Here is a 22798-nt window from a genome sequence, read left to right as displayed (position 1 = left end):
CAGAGATCAGCCCCGCTTGCTATTGGCTTCATTCGTGCAGATGTGTGTGCAGGTGTTTCCATCATTAACCGGGTGTCCCTGCGATCTGGCTGCGCTGGGGTTAAGGTGCGCCGCCGCCGCCGGTTCCTCCCTCCCCCGGGGACGCGCGGAGAGCGCACCGTGCAGGGCGCACCGAGCCGAGCACACCGTGGCCCCCGTCGCTCATCAGAATGTTTGATTGCATCACTTATTATACGTGGCAACATATAAAAGTCATCAAAAGTTTGTTCCATGAAAATGACAAAAGAGATTAAAATATTTTCTACTTATTTTACATTTCTTCGTTCATCTAGATTTTAGAAACCTTTCATATACACGTATTTATTCTCGCATTCATTTAAGGACATTTTTAAGCCTAACGTCTATACAAAAAAAATCTTTGTGTAAAATCCACATCTCAGGGTAAACTCTAATTATTTTTATAGGAAAATACATCTAAAGTGAGTGAAAGCTGTCATTACCAATACATTTTTAAATTTTTTTAATAAAAGCTTCAACATCTTCCTCAGGACCCTCACTGACCTTTAACACCAGCTGGTCTCTAGTTCTAACAGCACTTCTTCCAGGATTATATAACCTTACAATCAAATCTGGCATCAACCCCCTCTTGCCCTATCTCTCTCTCTATCTCTCTCTTTTCATGTGCAGTTTTGTTAAAAAGCAGCATTTTAATGAGAAGTGGAATTAGGAGAAAACTTGAAAAACATCCTTGTGGGCTGTGTGCGGCCGGGGACTGAACCAGCTCCAAACAGGGAGCCACGAGTGAATGAAATATTCAAATAAAGGCTTTTTCACACAGCCGGTTGTGACGGCATCTCTTCAAGCATGACCTTGTGGTTTTTCTCTTACATTACATTAAGGTATTATTCACATTCCGAGCGTAAAGTAATGATCCTTCTGGCAGTTGGCCGAGTGAAAGACAGTGGTTGTAAATGAATGAATACGCACATGCACATGCTCTTACAACAGAGCTCTCGTTTCTCTGTGAAAAGGGAGGAGACCACACGCTGTCTTAAAATACGGGGGATGAGTGTCTTTTCAGCCTTTGTGTAAGTAGATACAGGAGGAAGGATAATGGGCTTAACACTCACTTGTTGGCTCGGGTCTGAGAGCATTTGTGTGAGCTGCAGGGCTGCAGCCGATTGTAACCCAGAAGTTCTGTGGCTAATAGTGAAATTAATTGGGACTTTCTCTCTTCTTCTCTAGTACCATGTAGTATCTCTGAAAAAGCCATACATGACACCCCTCAGCAGGGGATCCTGGGTAATTCATTAGCCCTGTGACGTTGATAAAATATGGAGCAATTAATAAATGAAGTTACTTTTTATTATGCAGCAGAGCAGAGCGATTAACAGCCTTATAAGCCCACTATGCATTAAAAATTCGATTTGGCTGATTTTCTGTTGTAATAGCTCTGCAATTCTCCGAGAGGGTTTAATCTCCCGGGACCTTTCGCAAATGGCTACTAATACAGATGACTATTAACACAAGGTGCCACTCTGGTTGTTGTTTATGTGATGAATGGTGTGTTTCAAATGTTAATTATTCGGCGGATTTGAATGGAGCGCTATGAATAATATAAAAACCATCTCGGGTTGTGTAATTGACTGCTTGAGAAATTGTGTTTATTTTTGGCCGACGTTGGGAGTTATTTTTCATCAGCGAGGCTGACTGGATTTGTTTCACCAAGCTCAACAGCCAGAGTGCAAATATCAAGGGAGTCGTCTGTGGAATATTTAGGGTGGCGGAGTAATATTAAATGTCCTTTCGGTGTCCTTGGGATTTTCAGTTACAGGAAGGAAGGATCCACTGTGAAATAGTATTACAAATCACAACTGCTTTCAATATTCTTCTCTAAGCTTTCTAATTGAGATAATTATAGTTCACAAGACACTGGAGAAAATAAAGGAAAATGCACTCGTTCATCTGTTGTTGTTTTTTTACATTCCTTGTCAACCATTCTACCAACTTCAACACTGACTCTAATGTAAAGCAGCAAGACTTGCCAATTTTACCCCCAAACCTGTTAATAATAGCTGTTTTGCATGATTTTTCCTCCACTGGGCCCCTGATGAAGCCAGGAAACTGTTCCAGCTCTATATTGGAAGTCACAGTCTTTGTCACGGTATACCTGATCCCCAGGCAGATTCCGATTATGTCACATTGTAAATAGGCAGGCAGACAGGTGTAAAGACGGAACAGAGAAAAGAAATGAAAGAAGGTAGATAAAGTGCTAAAAAAAAAAAAAAAAAAAAAAAGGAAGAAGGCTGGTGGTGGTGGGGGGGGAACTAAAGTATCTGCCTTAAAGGTGTGTGCACCTCATTGACAGTCATCACGGATTCTTTCTTCTTTTCGCTAAAAAAAAAAAAAAAAGAGAAAGAAGAAACACGATTATGCACATATGAATTCAACTGCAGCACAAGGTTGACAATCTGAAACGGCCCCGCAACGACGAGCCAGACAAATCTAAGAGGTGTGAGGTTAACTTGAGCTGGGCTCTTCGCTCCCTCAAATAACCCAAATAACTACCGTTGAAAGAATGAAGTGCCCTCGAATGGGGCATCAAGCTCCACTGCTCTACTGACCTGTAGATTTTCCTCCGCCCCAGCAATTATTTCAAGACCACTCCACTTCTTTTTTTTTTTTTTGGTTTGTTTTGATTCAGCAGTGCCAAGTAAAATCGATTCAAAAAAACAAAAATCATGAACGTTAAGTGTGCTGACAAGGACGCAAGCGTGTCTGCATTTTAATACAATTCAGCAACGTAAACCTTTGTGTGGCACGGATCGGCCCGTCATAAGTGCTCGTGGATGCTCTTTCTAGAAAACGATGGCCTCAGGTAGCCTTTCAGTGGCCGTGAGAGGCAGAGGCGCTTTATACTGTGTTTGATTGCTTTTTGTACAGACACAGACGTTGGCCATCATGCTGGATCTCTGCGTTTCACCTCTGGAGCTGAGACACAGAATGTTTCTCTATTTTTTTTTTTTTTTTTTTTTTTGCAGATTGAATTTTCCGTCACCACTTTTATACATATTCCAAGGTCCGCGGCACATGCCACTTCCCTCCCAGGTGCATGTGGCTCTTTTAAAATACAATAGCACACCGGGATGCCTTGAAGAATTCGCAGCGAGAAATTAGAAACCAAAGTTTTCTCCTCGCTCAACTTTTACCGTCGTCCTCTGCTTGACTTTGCCATCAGCAAGGAAACACTTATTTAACGCAGCACATCAATTAAGAACAAATTATGCTCTTACATTTAAAGCTTTCACACACACAAATTCCTTCACACAACAAACAGTGGATTCGGCGCCACGGTGTGCACGCCTGACTCGCCTGGAGTAACACAAGACAGCGCACGCACACAATCACACACACACATATTAACTTCTGCTGCAATATAAATGGTATATTGATATAATGCATTTTCAACCATTAAACTTTAATGACTGCTAACTCTCACCTCAGTTTGATTGTATCATCTGCGTCCATAAAAGTACATCATAATTATGAAAAATGTGGCCCACAAGTTATATTGGACCCCCTTGATGTAGTGTACCTTTGGAATTTTGGAATCAAGAAAAAAAATACGAAACCATATGTAACCACTTGAGGCATTATTTCTCTGCCCCAGTGTCTGGAAATAATCTGGACCCTGACCCTTCATCAAATCGTTACCACAACTGTAAACCCACATCTCCCCCTTTAAAACAAAACCTCTAGACTAGTGTCGAGTTGAGTTTCAGGCCATACAAGGTGGGTTAAACCCAACAAGAGCACTGGTGTAACAGATAGAAAGTCAAGACAGGTACACATGTGATGCTGAGGCCCTGTTTACACAACCACGTTTCAAGCAAAGACTCAATAAGCTGGATTGTTAATTCGGCAAGTCTATGGGACTGGGAGTCAAGACACTCTGGAGGCAAAGATTGTTGTTTTTCTCCATTGACTTGTATATGTACAGAACAACTATTTCTTACAGCTGTGGTGCATACGTGCACGAGCAGCGCTTCAGAAAAAAATGGTGTTTTCCATCGTTTCCATGGGGACGGAGCCTGAGCTTTTTGAAAAGTTCCATCCTGGGAGCCTGTTTTAAAAAACAAAAGCGTTTTCAGTGGCTCCAAGCATCGTTGTTATGTAAACGGACACCAGAATGCCGTGTAATCAGGGTCAAGCTTTTGTCGTCAAGCACATTCAAGCTCATTACCGTAACCTAATCAATACACTGTCTCACCCCAACCACCATCAAATAGGTGGATGCTCATGTAGACACCAGACGTATAGTCTGCATCCAGTTTTCCGTCCCCAGAAACAAGAGATTCCAAGAGAAAGACTTGTCTGTAAGATCATGTGAGGCTAAATCTACCCACACTGGAACCCCCCCGCCCTCGTTATGACCTGTCACACACCCTCAGATTCATGTTTCTTTGTTACCTGTCCCCCCTGTCGTGGGGTCGCTGGCCTTGTCCACCCTAATATGTCCCTGACTGAGCAGAAATACCACCTTAATCCCAGGCAAACAAATAGAAAAATAACCTGTGATGCTGCAGTCTGATAGAGCAGATACAGTATCGCTGGCAGTCACCGATGCGAGGCGGCAGCAGCAGACTGAAAACTTTTTTTTTCTCCCCCTGGCTGTCTCATCTTTTTTTTGTCATCTTGTTGCGATCTGCATGTCAGAGCTGATAAACACCACCCTGCCTCCCGTCCCCCTGTATGATGCCGCCAATAACACAGAAGCTCATTCATAATTTCTCCTCTACATGCGGGTGGAGCAGCTTACTGCGCTGACGACTTCTGCCCTGCTAAGTCTCTCTAGAGGAAAAATAAAAGATCATGAGGTGGTGATATGAAAGATACAATTATCCTGTTATAACATCTTTACCATCAGCAGAAGACTGTGTACCTTCTTTATTAGCCGTCACTTTAAGGAGCGAGACTCATTTGCCATATTTCCCAAACATCTCTCCAGTTAAATAGCTGAAACATCACATGAGACTTGAATAATGAACTGAGTCAGATGTCTGAATAGGTTGTTGTGAATGAAGTTTCATTCAGTATTCAGATGGCACATTTCATTTTATAAGGGAAACCAAAGCTGTAATTGCTTTGACAGGTCTATGCCATTGGTGTGAGACTGTAATGTTGAGCTCATAAGTTGAAAGGAAAACCATGAGTCACTGATTCCAGCTCGGATGTCCATAAAATGACAATAATAGTTAGAAAAAATAAATTAGAAAAGACTGAGTTATTTGAATGTAAGATGTACTTAAATGGCACATTTGACCAATTCAGCAGCCTCATCCGGTCTTAGAGGATGATTCACTCATTCACACACATCATTGGTGGCAGCTGCCACGCAAGGTGCTCGCACACGCTTGGCAGGGTTGAGTGTCTTACACAAGGACACTTGGACACATGAACAGAGTGAGATGAGAGCCAATCACCACCCTTGTGACTGGAACAACAACCCTTCCAACCGAGCCAGAGATCCAAGACTGGAACGACTTCCCCGGGATGAAAAGATAATTACCACTTTGAAATTATGTCCTTTTGTAAAACCCCCAAAGTACTTACGGCAGTACATATACAAAAGGATTTATTTTTAAAGCTCAAATCTCTGGTGGCCTTGATGGGGGCTGCGTTGTGTATCCGGTTGACAGAATAAAGTATTACTACTTACTCCTACTACATGTACTGCCACCTTTCATAAAGCACACTCACCTATAGCCGTACAGGAGCGTACAGTTTGTGTACATTGTGTGGCCGTTTCACTTTATTGTTGGTCTTCAGCCGTTCCTACGGGCATCGGATAATAAACAGGCTGCAATATTTGTTTATTACATTTATTACAAACAGTACACTCCCTTGTTTGCCACTTCGACCAGACCCTTATTGATATGCAATGCAATATGGGAGAGGATCCGTCAACAAAGACCACGACATAAAAAAGGGAGCATTCGAAGAGCTTCAGGAACAATTGCAAGACCGAAAGAGGAGAATACAAGAATTTTTCGGATAATAAAGCCACAAATAGAAAGTTGTGGGGAGACACCTGACCTGAGGAAAAGCCCCCCACACAGTAACAGCATCTCGGTTACAGGCAGAGCTGATTCACACCTTTTCAAAACAGATGCACCCATGAACGCATTACATGGATCTATCAGCTTTATCTCCTCCCAGTGTTTTACGATATAAATATGGAACATTTACCCAGTATTTCATATTCATGAAGGACAAGATGATAAATCAATGATGTATGTTCATTTGCATGTCTGTCATCCTCAGTGAGTCTCATAGATCAGCTTCCACACGTGTGCATGTGATATTAAACTCATACCTGCAAGCCTTTAATACAAGGGTGTCAAAGATAAGGCCCACGCGCCAAATCGGGCCCACAAGAGGCTCCAATCCGGCCTGCCAAACCGCCAAGTAAAATGTGACAATTTCAAAGGAAACACTGACTTTTTAACAAATTTCTTGAGAGTATCAGACACGACACAACACTGAGACCCGAGCTGAGATGTCGATCCTGCTGACATGTTTTGTCAAAAATTGCATTAGAAATTTCATTAAATCTGGCTTTATGCTGAGATTCTCATAATTTTGAGTCTCAATTGTTTGGTTTTGTGAAACTATAGACAGTATCATCACGTATACTCAACAAAGTAAAACTTCAAAGTTTAAACTTAAAGATTATTATGACCCTATACAACTGGTCTGGCCCAGTCAAGATGCATTTGGGTTGTATGAGGCCCTGAATGAAAAGGAGTTTGTTTTAATTCGTCAGGTCCGTTGTGATCTTGTGGGCCCGTCCAATTTAGAAATGCAGTATTTGCATTCATGTGCTTGCATACAAATACAACTCAAGATTGCAACAAATAGATCCTTACAGAGGCATTTCATTCAAACCTGAACATTTTTCCAAGTATAAAGGTGTTAACCAAACTTAGCCTGAAGTGAAGACAGATCTGAGAGTTTCAGGTCTATTAAAGGATTTAATGTACAAATACAAGAAGCCCCTATAAAGTGGAAACTACCGAGAGCTCTTTGTGTGTACAAAACCACAACAGTGGTTGAGTGCTGCCCACCAGACTCCCTGCAGGGAGAGGAGCCGCCCAGACGGGTCACACGTGCCACACATTTGCTGGCTGCTGCTTTTATTTTGTAGATGTGAAAATGTGCAGTCTTTCTTCTACGGTCACAGTGGAATCTGTGCTCTTTCCTTCTGGAGACTCGGTAGTGTGACCATGTATGTAATGCTGTTGCCACGAGTTTCCCCAAAGTAATAAAAGAGAAATTGCTCTGTTTAGCTTTTTGCTGGATGTTAAATTTAGGCAGTGACAGAGATCACTAAAGTGTCTTCGGGGTTTACCTGATCTGAGGAGGTCAAAATCAGCTTTGCACCAAAGAAAATTATAATAACACATTATCTTCAATCTAAAGCCGATTTGGGGAAATGTCACTTTCATATGTCTGAGTCGGTTGTTTCCCACCAGTTGTTTGACTTCACTGTCATGTTTTCCCTAAAATTGGAGAGGTGGTCTGCAGCCTTTCCCCCGAAACAATCCGAGAGGAAAACAGGCCATCAACCACTTCACTGGGATTCTTTTATGGAGAATACAATCAGAAGAGAGCGTTTGCACAGTTAATTGTGTGATTGTTGTTTACCGTTCTTAAACGTGATGAGTATGGACGTAATTGGCCGGCCGGTGTCGGCGTAACGATGCGATTTATCCCCTCGTCTTCATTTGAATCTGCTTTGCTCCGACGTTTATCTTCCGATTTTGTTTCATCCCGACAATAAACCCCGCAATGAGCAATCTCCGACACAATATATAAACATGAGGAAGCTTCAGATGAGAATAACCAGACAATCTCCTCCTGCCTATGGGGTAAAACAGCTTGAGTAATGCACAACCATAGCCTGAATGACCCCAGCGGGGCCACCTATACCCCCCCCCCCCCCGACCCCCCGCGCGGCTCCCAGCAGCCGTGCGTCCGGGTGAAATCACACTCCCTGACGCGGGCAGCAGTTCGTGGCTGAGCGGCGAGCTGTCCTCAGACGTTGGTCTGCTCAGAGGCGACGCGATTTACTGTGGCGTCGCTCTCCGTCTGCAGGGGGAGAGCAGGAGCCGGCCCTGGGAGGGAGGATCTGCGGGCTTGTCGGCTGGTTTTGAATAGTGAAGGGTGGATTACAGTGCACAGCTTGAAGAAAAATGACTCGCAGCCTCGGGTAGATGGAGTGGGAGGAACTCCCCGGGGGAGCCGGATAAAGACGTGCTTGACTTTCACACAAAGGAATAACTAAGGATGGGAAAAATCCATAACATACATTTTAATTTTACAGAGCTTCTGCCGAGCCCTACTTAAAAAAAAAAAAAAGAAAAGTCGGTTTAATGTACAGCACAAATGCAAAATGTCAATATAGAGTGAAGTGTTGCGTTTCACCACGTCAACGCTAATAGAAAAAGAAGACGTGGGAACAGGGAATATTGGTTTATTTACACGGTGAACGCGGGGCTGTCAATGTGGTTTACCACTTAAAGAAGCTTAAAGTTTCCTCGCCGCCGCAGACTCTGATGTTCACGCTGACCTAACCACAGCGTGACCGGAGCCGCTGGAAGCCACGGCAGAACACAAGCAGCGCATTTCCATTCTCCATCCTCATACAGTCTGTAAACAGTCTGTTGTGCATGAATGAACGTAGAGGGTGCAGTTCACCAGCAGGCTGCTGCCCCGGCGACGCTACACTGATTTTCAGGGTCAGAGTGGTGCAAATGTCCAGACGAGGCCTGCTGAGGGTCTTTACAGGGGTTTCCAATTAAAGCCATGCACAGCCACGGGGATGGGGCCGTCGTTCGAGCTCCACTTTTGCAGTTACCGCTGCAGTGTTTCTTACGTAGACAAAAATTTGCGAAGACCAAATTTCACATCAGAACAGGTCTTGTTAGGTTTTGGTGACTGCAGAAAAGAGGTGATAAACCACCAGCAGCTTTTTGAAAGACACAGAATCTTGGTTTGTTGTTACCGCTAGGTGTTGTTGCCACTAGGTGGCGTCTCCCTGAAATAGATCACTTTAATTCAGGATTCAAGATTTAAATCATGTTGTTGGTTCCCAATGCTGAACTCACAGCTCTGAGGTTAAGTTCTCAACAATAATGTGTGATTAAAGAAAGGCAACATAGAAAAGGTTTTTTATACGACAACCTTTTAGTAGTATGCCAACGCTGCTCGGAGCCACTGAAAATGCAACTTTGTGGAAGCAGCTCCCAAGGTGGAGGAACTTTTCGCAAATGCTCCGACTCCGTCTCCATGGAAACGGGGGAAAACACAACTTTTCTGAAACACTGCTACATGCGCACCACAGCCATAGTAAATAGTTCCAAACACTCTAACAGATGGACAGTAAGAACAATGGCGTCCACAGCGTTATGACTCTAAGTCCATATTCTCTTGTGACTTAGTAGTTTTATAGTTGAGAGTCACTGTAATAGCAATCCAACTTCAGTCTGTCCTTACAAATGTCCAGGTACTCTCATGTTTAATGTTTATAGAGTATTGAACTCAAGTGTGTGTGTGTGTGTGTATTCTGTCGTTTCCATGTTTTTCATAACGTTGCCGTGTAAACGCAAAACTTTTCTGAAATGAAAAGGCCATGATGCGTTTTCAGTTGGAGCTTAACAAGGGGGAATTCACAAAGAAAGTGAAAGTGAAAATATTGTTATTAAACTTTTCTGTTTCTATGAATTCTGGTTTATAATTGACTTTTCCCCACTGTGTGCACAGACTGAATAAACCTTACATCAGGGTTGTAAAACATAAGGCCCGTGGCCCAAACCCCCAAGGAAATTGTAAAAATGTCACTCTTCACAACTCAACACTGAGACCCGATTTATGATACCATCGATGCTGTTATGAAAACTAACAAACTGGCATCAGCCTCAGGGTGTGTCAGGGTGAGTTTGTATGCAACAGCGACAGAGAAGTTTTTTTTAAATTTCACTGTATTTTACACCAGAAGGTTTCATTAAGATTGGCTTTATGTTGAGCTTGTAGCCATTTTCTGTAATTATTTGGTTTTTATGAAAATGTCGACATCACAGAACTGAAATCTGTGGGATCCAAAGCAGCCATTCAATTCTTCTACGGGGCGATTCGGCTCTGGTCAGTGCGATACCACTTAAGCTGTTCATTAAACTAATAGAGCTCAATGAATTACCAACAACCCACCTCTTCGTTACTACATGTTCAATTAATTATATCTAACTATTGTTTGCTTCTCGGGATTCACTGGTTACAATTAGTACCGGTGTAATTTAAAATTCGCCACAGTGCAGATTTTTTTTATTTTCTCTGACATGTCGGATGGAATTAGTGTAATATGCACAACTGATGTTATCAGCGCTTTCCTATTAGGAAGGGGGTTCTTTTTGCCAGTATATATGAGCACATTACACATTACCTGTAATTCCAACCGTTTCTCCCACAATTCTAACGATATGGAATTTTCCCACTGCTGCATATACGCGGACATTTCAACTGGGTCTCTCCCAGCTGTGCAGGACTAAGGCTCACACCTGTGGTGCTGGGACGAGTGTCGAATGTCTCACAAGCAAGCACTCGCGATCGCATTTCACCTCGCTGCTCACATTTTCTTTTAAAGTGTTTAAACACCGGAGAAAGTCCCAATTCAGCAGGAAGGTTGCTGAGGCCAGGCGAACCTCGCACTTCTGAACTGCCTCTCGCATGTAATTATAGCAACTTTGGAAAGTTTGTCGTTTGAAATGCACGCACCCTGAACGCCGCACTGAATGCTGCACCACTTCACACCCTGCACCACCAATCCGTCAACCTGCACCCTCCGCCCCGCACCCTGGCTCCACGGCCATAACTTCAAAGTAATCACAAGATCTGTCTTCTCCGTCTTTAAATGTTAATGGTTAATCAGTGTACCAACAGACTCTCGGTCCGCACACAGCTGCTCACTAATGAGCAAATACCTTTTAGTGCTACTTTAAGAGTAACCTGAGGCCATTGGAACTCTCACACACAGTCGGGATCTGCACAGTCTCATTTGCCAATTAGCATCTCTACGCTGAAGTTAATTAGCTGCCTTGCTCAAAAGCATATTCATAGTTATTGTGCAGGGGAAAAAAATAAAACAATTTTTCCCTATCATCGTGGAATAAAAACAGGCTGATTCTCCAGTATTTCTGTTGAATATTTAACTAAATGAACGGCCGGTGTTTCATGTCAGATGACATTGAAAACAAGGCTTTTATGTGTGGACTTTTATGAGACGATTGCAGCGTCTTTTCAGCTTTTACCAGGCGGGTGGGAACGCTGGAGCTTTAATCAGCCCGTGCTTTGCTCCCCGGCTCCCCCGGGGGAAAGGAGCAGGGAGAAACCGTCCCCTGCTGCCGCGCTCCGTCCTCCTCGCACTGCCAACTTGTCGATATCTTATAATGTAAAAATTTGATAGCCAATTCAGAGCCCGGCTTCACTCCGAGCATACAAAATGAGCCGGAGTCCACGGGGAGAAACACGACTGAACCTGTCCAAAATGAGCTGGGGGGGGGGGGAGCGGAGGATGCAGAGAGACCGAACGGAGGTTAAAATGAAAAGACTCAGTGTGGCGAGTTTGTTCACCTACTGCAGATCTAAGCTCTGGTGACCCCCGAGTAGCTCAAGTAAATTATTCATCAACAGTCAAATGGCTTGTTTCTTGTGAAATTATCTTTCTCTGCCTCCCTCTTCTTTTAGACACTCGACACTCGCCAGAAGAATAATTAGTTATGTCACAACCATTTTCAGACTTTAATCATGTAACAGAGGAATCTCCTGCAGTGAGCATATTACATGTGGAGAGGAGAAAAGAAGACCGAGGGGGGAGAGGAAGAAGAAAAGAATGAAGCATTGACGGACACTTAAGAAATCTGAGCTGCCTGGGTCTTTAATTAAAAATTGATGTCATATTAGAGATGAAGATTTCAGCTCAACAGCCGCAGGGAAGAGGAGTGCTTATTGAACTTGTCAGCTCCCCAGGACAAGCATGCTTTAAACCCTGTTGGGCGGCTCAGAAGGCAAATTCCCTGTATCATCCAATCAGTTGACTTTACTCCTGCTAATGCATCCATTCGAGGGGAGAGAGAGAGAGAGAAAGAGAGAGAGAGAGAGAGAGAGAGAGAGAGAGAGAGAGAGAGAGAGAGAGAGAGAGAGAGAGAGAGAGCGAGCGAGAGAGAGACAGACAGAACAATTAGTTAAACACAAGCTGTGTGTCATAAAATTGCCACATTTCAACTAAAATTAGCTCGATAGTCTTCTCAAAGTTCTGCGAGAAAAGATAATAATTGACTTTTTCTACCTGCAGAGGCTAATTTTTTGTCTGAGCGGGACAAACAAGAAGCAGCAGTGACGACGACGCCGTCACATTATCCCCATCGAGCCACGATGGTGAAATGATTCCCTGCTCAAAATGCCCCAGACACAGAACAGCATTAGCATTCTTTAGAGGTTCTGTCTGTATTCAGATATTGAAGGTTCTTTCTGTCTCTTGTTTTGATTTTTCAACACGATCCTAAAGGATAGGCGAGGCTCTCGAGCTTCTGAAGGGTTCACTGTGTTCACCAGCTGGTTGCTAACTTTACTGTTAATACACAGCTCCATGAAGAGTGTGTGCACAGTCGGCGTTCATATCAGACCACCGTGCTGCACATTAAAACTCAGACGGATTGCTTGTGTCATTCGAATGGTTTATTTGAACTCATCTGTCCATTCAAGGGGAGAAAGACACAACAATTATTTATCATAATGTTGCTATAATTAGCTGAAGATACCGCTCAAAGTACTGCAGCAGAAGATAATATCAGACTTTTTCTTCCAGCAGCGTTTACTTTTGAGCGTCTGGGACGAACAAAAGGAAGCAGCGAGATGCACCTTCAGCTCAATAGTGAATAAATCCACGTTCAAAATGCTACACTCACAGAATAGAAGCATTTTGAATTCTGTCTGTATTTATATATTGAAATGAGAAACGTTCACTTTGTTTTCGGTGCAAAATAGCCATGATACAAAGAAAAGAATTATAAACTTTTTTCATCAGTGTTTTGAAAATGACCAGAAATGGCAGGAATGCTGAAAACAATTAAATTTTCATTTTGAGCCACGAGTGGAAGGCGTGAAGAAATCAACACGCTATAGACATTAACAATGGGAGTACACAAACATTCTTATCGACAGTAGACCTCTATGTGAGTCCACGTTTCTTAAAAGTTGCATTTTCCCTGTTTCCACGAAGTCAGAGTGTTTTCAAAGAGTTCCTTGAGAGTCATTTTCAAAAACTTTCAGCATTTTCAGTGGCTCCAAACATAGTAGACAAAACGCAACAGACGTTTTTACTTGAAGGTGGACTGTTACCATTATCATTATCAGAACCGAAACTAAACTCCTAATTCCTCACAAGAGGAGGTTAATTCCTCCTCCCAGTGGTCTATTAGCAGCCTTAAGTAAATATTTATAGATAGATAGATAGATAGATAGATAGATAGATAGATAGATAGATAGATAGATAGATAGATAGATAGATAGATAGATAGATAGATAGATAGATAGATAGATAGATAGACAGACAGACAGACAGACACTGTATTAATCCTGAGGGAAATTAAAAAATGCTGTAAATATCATGCAAAGCCAAAATGACTGATTGGAAGTATTTGTCTGTATGAGATATTTAATGTGATATGACATAAATGTATTAAGGAAAAAATGTTGCAGACATAATCTAAACAGTCATTTAATTCTCAGAGCACCTGTTGAGTGACTGAGACAGTAATTGTTTTGTGGCCCAGGAATCTTCAAGGTGCCGTCTACAGCTTCTGGTAGGACACTTGAAACAAGTGAAGTTGGACTGTGTAGACTCACTTGCAGTTTAATTTTGGAGCAATACTTCCGTGACACACTGGTCTGTCAGCGATCCCTTGACTCTGGCACGGATTTTAGCGAAGCCGCCCCCAAACTCGGTGCTGCATTATGGCAATGGTGTGCTCCTGTCACCAGGGGAAAGGGGTTCAAGCAGTGTACCTGTCACTGTAACAGGCTGATCATCGCCTGTGGAGCGGGCAGGCTGGTGCGGCTGGCGCTCCAGCCCTTGCTTCCTGCTGGGAGAGAGGCCTGGGGCCTGTGCTCACCGAGGCTGAATGACTCACAGTTACCACAGCCACCTCCCATCCTCTCCAGCCGTTTCACTGACTCACTTAGCGCACATGACAAATGACAAAATCAGCCCAAACCTCCGCCCCCTCGCTCAGACCCGATTGCCCATCGCCCACACTTTGCCTTCAGTACTTAAAGCCGGGACGCATCTTGCCAAGCTTCATGAAACAAAGCAAACTTGTTCTCGGAGAAAGTTGTTCGCTCTTTCGGAGCAACATTGCTCTGTGTTAGGATATGAGGTCTGTCGAAGGTGCTTATTGAAGTAGTGCATTCAGGCTTGTGGTGCAGCTTCCTGCTGCAGGAAATAAGTTGAAAGATCCTGAGTTTGCTTTATGTTCACACTGTCTCTTAGTCTTTTTCCATAGTTCTTTATCCAACTCAGGACTGGGCAACCGACAAAGATTGTCACCTACGGGCAATTTAAATAACCAGTTAACTTCATATGCATATTTTTGGACTGTGGCAAAAAAAGTCAAAGTATTCCAGAGATGCTCAATGTGAGGTTTCAGATTTGACCTCAACAACAAACCAAAAGATGCCAACAAGTGACAGATTGAGACCTTATTGTGTTGGAAGTTCTACCACCTGAGAGCTCGAGCTGGCTTGTGAATAGAAAATTGTTAGTTGATACTACCACATTTCCTTCTTCAACATATGTGTCAATACTGGTATTGGTATCTGGTATTAGAGTTGGTTCACGTCAGCACATGGTCATTGCATATCATTTGTGTATGGAGTATGAATCAGACTTTATGACATAATTCAGTACTCGTGTTGGTACTCGGTATCAACAAGTAGCTAAAGGTTAGTATTTGTACTTGTAGTCGTCCTTTAAAAAAGTGGTATCAGTGCATCCCTGCTGCTTTCACAATTCATTTGAGGTCCGTCAAAGTTTACTTGGTTGAAGTTAAGAGACCCTCAAGTGGTCTCAGTCTACTTGTATGGTACACATGAAGGTTTTTACACTTTTATCCAATAATCATTTCTACATTCTTTCATACCATTTAATCAAGTCGAGGTCAGGAAACATCTACAGCCAACTAAATCCCCAGAATCCTCACCTAACAATGGTAAATGGATTTCATTTATTTGGCCAATGGAGATGCCTTAATCCATCCATTGGGAGAAACTTTGACATGTGGTCAGTTGGAGATGGGCAATCGAACCTTGAACATTCATTCCAATAGAGAGACATCTACAGCAGCCACCCTGCAGGTGGAGGTTGGTGTGATTAGAGAATAACTGCTAATGGCACTTTACCCTGAATCAGTGTCCTCTTTACTTAAACCTCCACAAACATGAAGCGTTGTACCTCATTGTTGTGTTTATTTTGTTCAAACAGAGTCATCCAACAACTTCTGACTCACCAAAGCAATTCTTTTTGGTTACAACTACAATCCCTGGAGACTGAAGCATTTTGCAGGATGGTTTTCTTTTCCTATAAAGCTGGTGGCGATGATGAATAATCAACGTCATGACGTACGACATTAGTGGTGGACTGTTGCTGAGGCAACAGTTTCACGCTGAAATGTGAGAATATCCACCCAGAATGGAAACGGTGCATTAATCCTTCGCTGTTGCGTGGATAAGACTGAGCTGCTGTGTTATTTTACACCCTTTCAATTTGTTAACAACGCATAAGTCAACGTTGCGAGTGTGCAGATAGTTAGATGTTACACTTCATGTACTTGCCCAGTTAAATGCGGACTGTGGGGAGAGAGCTGAAACAGTCTGCAGTTTTTCAGAATGAGCAGTAAAAAAAATGGGCTTAGATCAATTAATGACTAAAAATGTGATCTAAATGATAGAATATGCAAAAAAAACTAACAAGTAAAATTGTGCTTGTATAACTGCAGTTGAATGCATGGTGGCTCAGATAACTGCAGGCAGCTCTGGCACTTTTCTTTTCTTTTTCCCTTATTTTTTCCCAGTGCCACATTAAGCTCATTGTAACATTTGTCTTTGACAATGATGCTGTACACTGAATCTGACACCTCCAGTGGTGCCAGACACTTAAATCCTCTGTTCAACAATAGCACAGCACTCACTTCATGTCTTCTCCTGCAGCCCAGCCTCTCCACCCCTCTATTGAAGACTGTGCTATGAAAAAAAAAAAAAAAGGGGTGGGAAGACATGCCTTTGCTTACTGTGTAAGCTACAACAAAGACTAGTGCAATATGTTTTAGTTTTTTGTTTTTTTTGCACCAGCAGAGAATTAGTGGCAAACCTGATAGGAATCATAAATCCAAGGGGCAGTTTCACGGAAATTAAGAGTGACATATTATTCCAGAAACCTAAAGGGGCTTTTTGTAGGACACCGCAGGGACTCTTAAGTGCTATCTGGGGAGCCAGGCAGAGTGCTACCCTCTGTGCCCAGCAGCCAGCAGCTCATCGAGGAAGAGAAATCAAACACAAACCAGCCCTTCAATAGGAGTCATAGGGAATGGAGCATTTGTCATCAAAGTCATCCTGTTAGGCCTCGACTCACCCATCAGAAAAAAACAAAAGATAAGTTTGAAACTATTAAAATCAATAACTCTTCAGCTTCCTCAACTTTTTTTTTTTCTTCATTATTAATGAGTTTGGGTTCTAAAAGAAGCTATCAGGACTAACTGATTCTAGAGGAAGTAGTCCTTGTCAAGGCAGTTATCGGCCCCCAATGGGGAGGCTGAAGGATCTGAGCGGCAGTGTAGCGTGGCAGCTGACAGGTAAGTAGAGCAGAGGGCGTCTGGCCTGTAACACCCCCATGGGAATAAAGCCAGATTAAAGCGAGAAGGGGAGTCTTCTCATCTGAGTCCAAACACAAGAACCACAACCGCATCAGCGGGAATCCTTTCAAGACAGTTGAAATGCGATACACGTTGTTATGAAAGGAAATACATGTTTTTAGGGAGACAGAAAATCAATATCGCTGACTGACTGCGCGGCGAGTGAACAAATCTGAGCGAGCTGGAAAAACCTGCATAAAACGGAATGAAAATGAGTCAGACTTAATAATCCTGACTAAGCCTGTATAAGGAAGCCCTGGCAGTCAAGACAGTAGATGGATCAGAGCACAGACAGAGATGCATGCATAATGCATCATTGTAAAATCTCTGCGGATGGAGCGCACGCACACACAGACACACACAGACACACACACACACATGTCTACCCCGGCGTTCACCCATTGTTTGCATTTACCACGGCTTGAAATACACAATTAATGTACGCTTGGGCGTGAGTGTGTATGTGTATGTGTGTCCTTGATTTTCTCTCATGGTGGGGTCCTTAACGTCTTAACTTGTAGGAACCAAAATGCCGATTTGCATATGTACACGTGCTAAAATTACAATTAGGTACAAGTCGGGATTAAGGCTAGGCACTGTGTTGTGAAGGTTTACCTTCAGGGAATGTAATAGTTAAATGAACGGGTCCCTCAAGTGCAGTATGTGCAGGAAAAACGTGTGTCTGTGTGTTTTTATTTTACCCATTTGTGGTGCACACTTTTGAAATCCAACCTACCGGGCTCTGAATTTCTTTAAAAGACACAGATGTGGTTCCAGAGTTCAGGTTGTATTACGTTCAAGGTTAGGGTGAGCCACTTAGTTGTGATGATTACAGTTACAGAATACATATTGTCAATGAGTGGGCTGCACAAGTTAGGCTTGTCCAAGTGTTGTGGGCGTTTCATTGTTTTAATCACTTTGAAGCTGATATACTGAAATCCTGCATAACACATGCACAACTGCATGTTTATGTAAATAATTAGCTCTTTCAGTGCCTTTGCAGTTGATTATTAGGAACAAATAACATGATTGACATCATGCTCAAACAGATGTAGTCAAATGAGGGTTTTGCATGCATTAGTTTGTTTACATGAGAACAATTTGCTGTTTGCTTGCATTCAAACATGGAGCGATTAATGGGCCCCCCACAAGCAGGACATTTTGAAATTGGACAGCGTTATTGAGTATATCAAAGCATTGCAGTGAATAAAGGAATTTGTAAGTCAATCAGTTGATCTGTGACAAAGCCAAGGTACCGCCACAATAACAGCAGCATCTCTGTTGAATTGTAAACCAATCAGCTTCAACTTTTCAAACATTTAAAGACACACGATCATAAAAAATTCAAGTGTTTTTAGAGGTGGTGAAGCTCATTGTTTGTTGTGCATTATTGTTTTAGCTTAAAGTCCTTCCAGTATTTTCATGATCTGGACACATACGAATGTTTCATATCGATGAAGGCGAACACATTAAATGGATGATGTGTGTTAAATATATATATTGAATTAGATTTGATTACATTTTAAATTTGTCACATACATATAAAAGTATGGCAGTGAAATGCAGCTGTATATCATGTTAGTAGATCATGTCTGTGCCCATTTTTCTCCGTGAAAAGCTTTAATGAGGGACTACAGTCTGAAATGTTAGTGCCCTTTACTTGGGGAAAATTCACAACGAATTGCACCTACGTAGGGATCCACAGGTGAACTGTGGTCAAAGTCAGATTTGGACCTGTTTAGACCTGGCGTCACCTGCATTTTGGGTTGATCCGATCACAAGTGTCAAGCCCTAAAGACAAGCGTGAAGAGGTACCAAGCGCTTTCACTCAAACCACTTCCCGAGGTGGTCCCAACCGCATAGGCTTTGTAGTATGATCAGCATGTGTTGTGTGTGTTCCGGGACGGTGGCCTCGCGGGAAAATACGTCATACGTAAACGTCATCAGTGCCCGCCTTGTTTTTGTTTAAGAGAATGCACCGGTCTGAGTTTAAAACTTTCTAACTTTCCAAAGGAACTATGGAAAAGAACATGGGGCCTGGGGGTCTGCAGAGACACGGTGCCTTAAAGCGGCCCGGGCAGAGGACCCGTTCAGCACAACCTGACGTAGAGGTAGTAGTATAATCTGATCTCAAGTGGTTTTCCTGAAACACATGACATGGACAAGTATGAACAGTCTGCATCGGGTCTCGCCACATGTGATCGGATCACGCAAAGCGTATAACGCCAGGACTGAACGGGTCCTTTGAGGTTAGGGTACATCACATAGGTCTGGTTCAGGTAACACTATGCAACGTTATGCACACTTATGTGTTTGTGTGTGTGTGTGTGTTTATGTATGTTTGTCTTTATTATGCAGGATTCGATAGTCTTGGAATCAAGTGTTTTCATTGGAAATCATTGAAACGTCAGGCAAAGACATATTTTAAGATTAGGGGTGTGGTTAAAGTTCAGGCAAAGGTTTAGACTTTGGTAATTAGTGGTTACTGCTGGGTTTATGGTGCGTCTACAGAAAGTTAATGTAAATCAATCCAATAATCCCTGATGCTGTGAAAGTTCAGTGTGTGTGGGTTTGTTTGTGTTCTTGTTCTTCTTGACCAAACTGGTCCTCAAGATTACTTATGCCTCTGGAGTGACGGAAATGTCTTTTCTCGGGTTTGTCAGAATCTGGGTGAATAGTACATACTGTTGAGTTTACTTTGGGTCAACACGATGTTCAACACATGTCTGCATATGCATGTTTATTTTAATTACTGCTAAATCACAGCAACACAACAACACGGGATTCGTCCATGTCACATTAGGCGGAAAGTACCTGTTAATAGATCATTACCGGTGAATAATTACCCATTACTTTGCACTCGCATTCTTGCAGTCTTCACAAAGCCACTGCTGAGCACAGCAGCACTATCTTATCTCCCCTCCTCTTCTTCCCCTCCTCTCAATTGATGTTAACATCTGACAGCTTTGTGTGTGTGCCGATACAGATTTTTTTTCTTTAATTAAAACACTGGAAGTCTTAATTGGACATTACACTATATTCTGGGCCCTCCTGCCTGCCCACCTCCCCCTCCTCAAACACTTTGATCCTCCGACCAAATGTTTCAAGGCAATAATAGTTTCTTCCCTGCACTCAGACTCACACTGCAGTGCTTCAGAAGCAAAAAGCTCACTTTAAAACAAGAAACACACTGTAGTCTACTTTTCAGTTCGACTTTGTTCTTTTAAGACTTTTATATAAGAACAATTTCTTTTTCTCGGTTGGATGACTTCCTAATTTAGTCCCGGTGAAAATTGAGCCCGTTTGAGTGAGTTAGTAACTTGGACAAAGTGGGCAGCATGAAGATATTCTATAGCTGCTCACATAAATGATCACTTTCTGTGCATCCAGACACTTTAAAAGCACATAAATCAACCTCCAACCTGTGGTGTCAGAGAGGCAACCTTACAAAGCACTTCTTAATGCCAGGGCTTCATTGTTTTACAGCCTTTGTTGAAAATTGTCCACCCTCACAAATATTGATTCTCCTGCTCAGGAACACAGGAGTAACACACTTCTTGTGAATCTGGTTTTGGAGTTGATTTTCTCCTTGAATCTGTTCTTTGATCCCTCCGGCCTCACCGCTGGCTTAAAGGAGGCATATGAGCCTATTACTCGTGAGCTTAGGGAATTACATCGGCTCTGCGAAAACCAGACGTAAAGGAGTATTTTCTCTCGCAGCCGAGGTAAACAATGGAATGTAATAATAGCAATACCTGCAAAATTTTTCAATTCATCTATATATATAACATTGATAGAATGTCACAGTTAACACCAGTGGAGCTATGAACAGTAAATTAAGTATCGATTAAGTCTTTAATTTAGTTTCTGTCCACGTTTCGTTCGAGCTTGCTAATAACTGCTTACTTTCTTTCTCTGCTTTCTTCTCCGATCCCCTCCTCCGCCCTCTCACTCCAGGTGGTGCTGGGTCAGGAAGACGACTCGTCCAACCCGAAAAGCTCCTCAGACGACCCCTCCAAGACGGTGGGCCTCCTGAGCGGCCAGGCCCCCCTGTCGCCCCTGAGCCGCTGGATGCTGCACAGCAAAAGCAGAGCCGCCAACTCCACCGCCTTGGAGCTGCCGTACCGCTCCCCTGTCCCTTTCTCCAAGCAGGAGTTTTCGAAACAGGAATTCTGGGAGATGCTGGGCAGTGATCTGCTAAAGCCCGACACCTCCAGTTCCAGAGTCAAACGCCGGCCCATTGTTAAAACCGGCAAGTTCAAGAAGATGTTCGGCTGGGGAGACTTCTATTCTAATATCAAAACGGTGAGGCTCAACCTGCTGATCACCGGCAAGATTGTGGATCACGGTAACGGCACATTCAGCGTCTACTTCCGCCACAATTCAACGGGCCAGGGCAACATCTCGGTCAGCCTGGTGCCCCCTGTCAAAGCAGTGGAGTTTGATCTGGAGCGCCAGAGCGTGGTCTACCCCAAGGACTCAAAGATCTTCAATTGCCGCGTAGACTATGAGAAGGTGGACCGCAGCAAGCGCACCTCGCTGTGCAACTACGACCCATCTAAGACCTGCTTCCAGGAGCAGATCCAGAGTCATGTGTCCTGGATTTGCTCCAAACCTTTCAAGGTCATCTGTATCTACATATCTTTCTATAGTACGGACTACCGTCTGGTGCAGAAGGTTTGCCCGGACTACAACTATCATAACGAGATGCCCTACCTGCCCTCGGGCTAGATGACTTGTGGAGGAGGGCAGAGGAGAGGCCGGAGGAGAGAGGACAAGGGAGTTGAGTGGGAGTGACTGCAATATATAAAGAGGAAACCCGGGCTGTGAAGTGCGCCGAATGCACACACCTTAAAAAGAAAAATGAAAAAAAGAAAAACCCTCTCTGTAGCCTGACTATTGTAAGATATAAATCGTATATGCAAAGCCACAAAAACTACAGTATGCAGAGAATGAGGCATTTGGGAATGCTTACCTGCAGCATTCGTCAACTGGACTGGTGGTGAAACTCAAACAGCGCCAACATGCACATTCTTACCTCAATCCAGTTTCTAAATGCCAACCTGTCGCCAGCTACTGTTCGCCTCCATCAAGTCATCCGTTAATGTTGTCTGAATGTCCTTTAATCACCCTTTACGAAACTGCTCCTCTGCAAAGTTACAAGGCAGAGTTTCGAGTAGGAAAAGTGTGCGTTTTAAGTGCTCTGACTTGACGAGAGCCGAGTGCAAAATCCAGACTTTATAGCAAACATCATACAGTGTTTAACAGCACACGCTGTGAAAAACAATCACGAGTTAAAGCACACCGCACGGAACAGAAAAGATTGTTTTTCTTACAAAGGGCGGATGAATGTAAAGTGCAACCAACCATCCGATCGCACAGGTTACACTCAATCTTTTTAAAGGGCATTTTTTTTTAATGTGAAGTGAAGTCCATCACCCAACCCCCGATGTAACCGTCCCGCCATGTCCTTGATCGGGGTGGAGTATTTACAGGCCAAATCTAATCACAATATCAGCTTCAGATGTGTCGCCTCCACTACAATCAAAGAGAAATAATATGAGAGAGAAAAACATCTGCAAAGAATAAGAAATTGACCAACAAAGATTCAAGGCCAGGGCTTAAGACAAGTTCAGTGAGAGGAAAATAACTAGATTGAGCATGGAGATAGAATCCCCCCCCCCCCCCCCCCCCTCCCCCACATACACACACACTTAAGAGAGAGAGAGTAAGGTGGGGGAGACGGAGAGGTTCTGTGAGCTCTCTTTTAATTAAAG

General features: G+C 43.1%; 1 protein-coding gene across 1 annotated transcript in view; it reads left to right on the top strand.

Annotated features, from left to right (window-relative positions):
* Positions 1-21874, top strand: part of LOC308124609 (neurexophilin-1-like) — a 22644-nt gene extending 770 nt beyond the window's left edge. Inside the window, exon 2 of the mRNA XM_080487703.1 lies at positions 20979-21874. Within this exon, the coding sequence (XP_080343829.1) occupies positions 20979-21752 (774 nt within the window). The 3' untranslated portion in view covers positions 21753-21874. The remainder of the gene's footprint in view (positions 1-20978) is intronic.
* Positions 21875-22798: the final 924 nt, after the last annotated feature.

This window comes from Lipophrys pholis (assembly GCF_963383615.2).
Source record: "Lipophrys pholis genome assembly, chromosome: 19".
NCBI classification, from domain to species: Eukaryota; Metazoa; Chordata; class Actinopteri; order Blenniiformes; family Blenniidae; genus Lipophrys; species Lipophrys pholis.
Note: the sequence above shows the minus strand (reverse complement) of the source record. Positions and strands in the feature narration are given on the sequence as shown.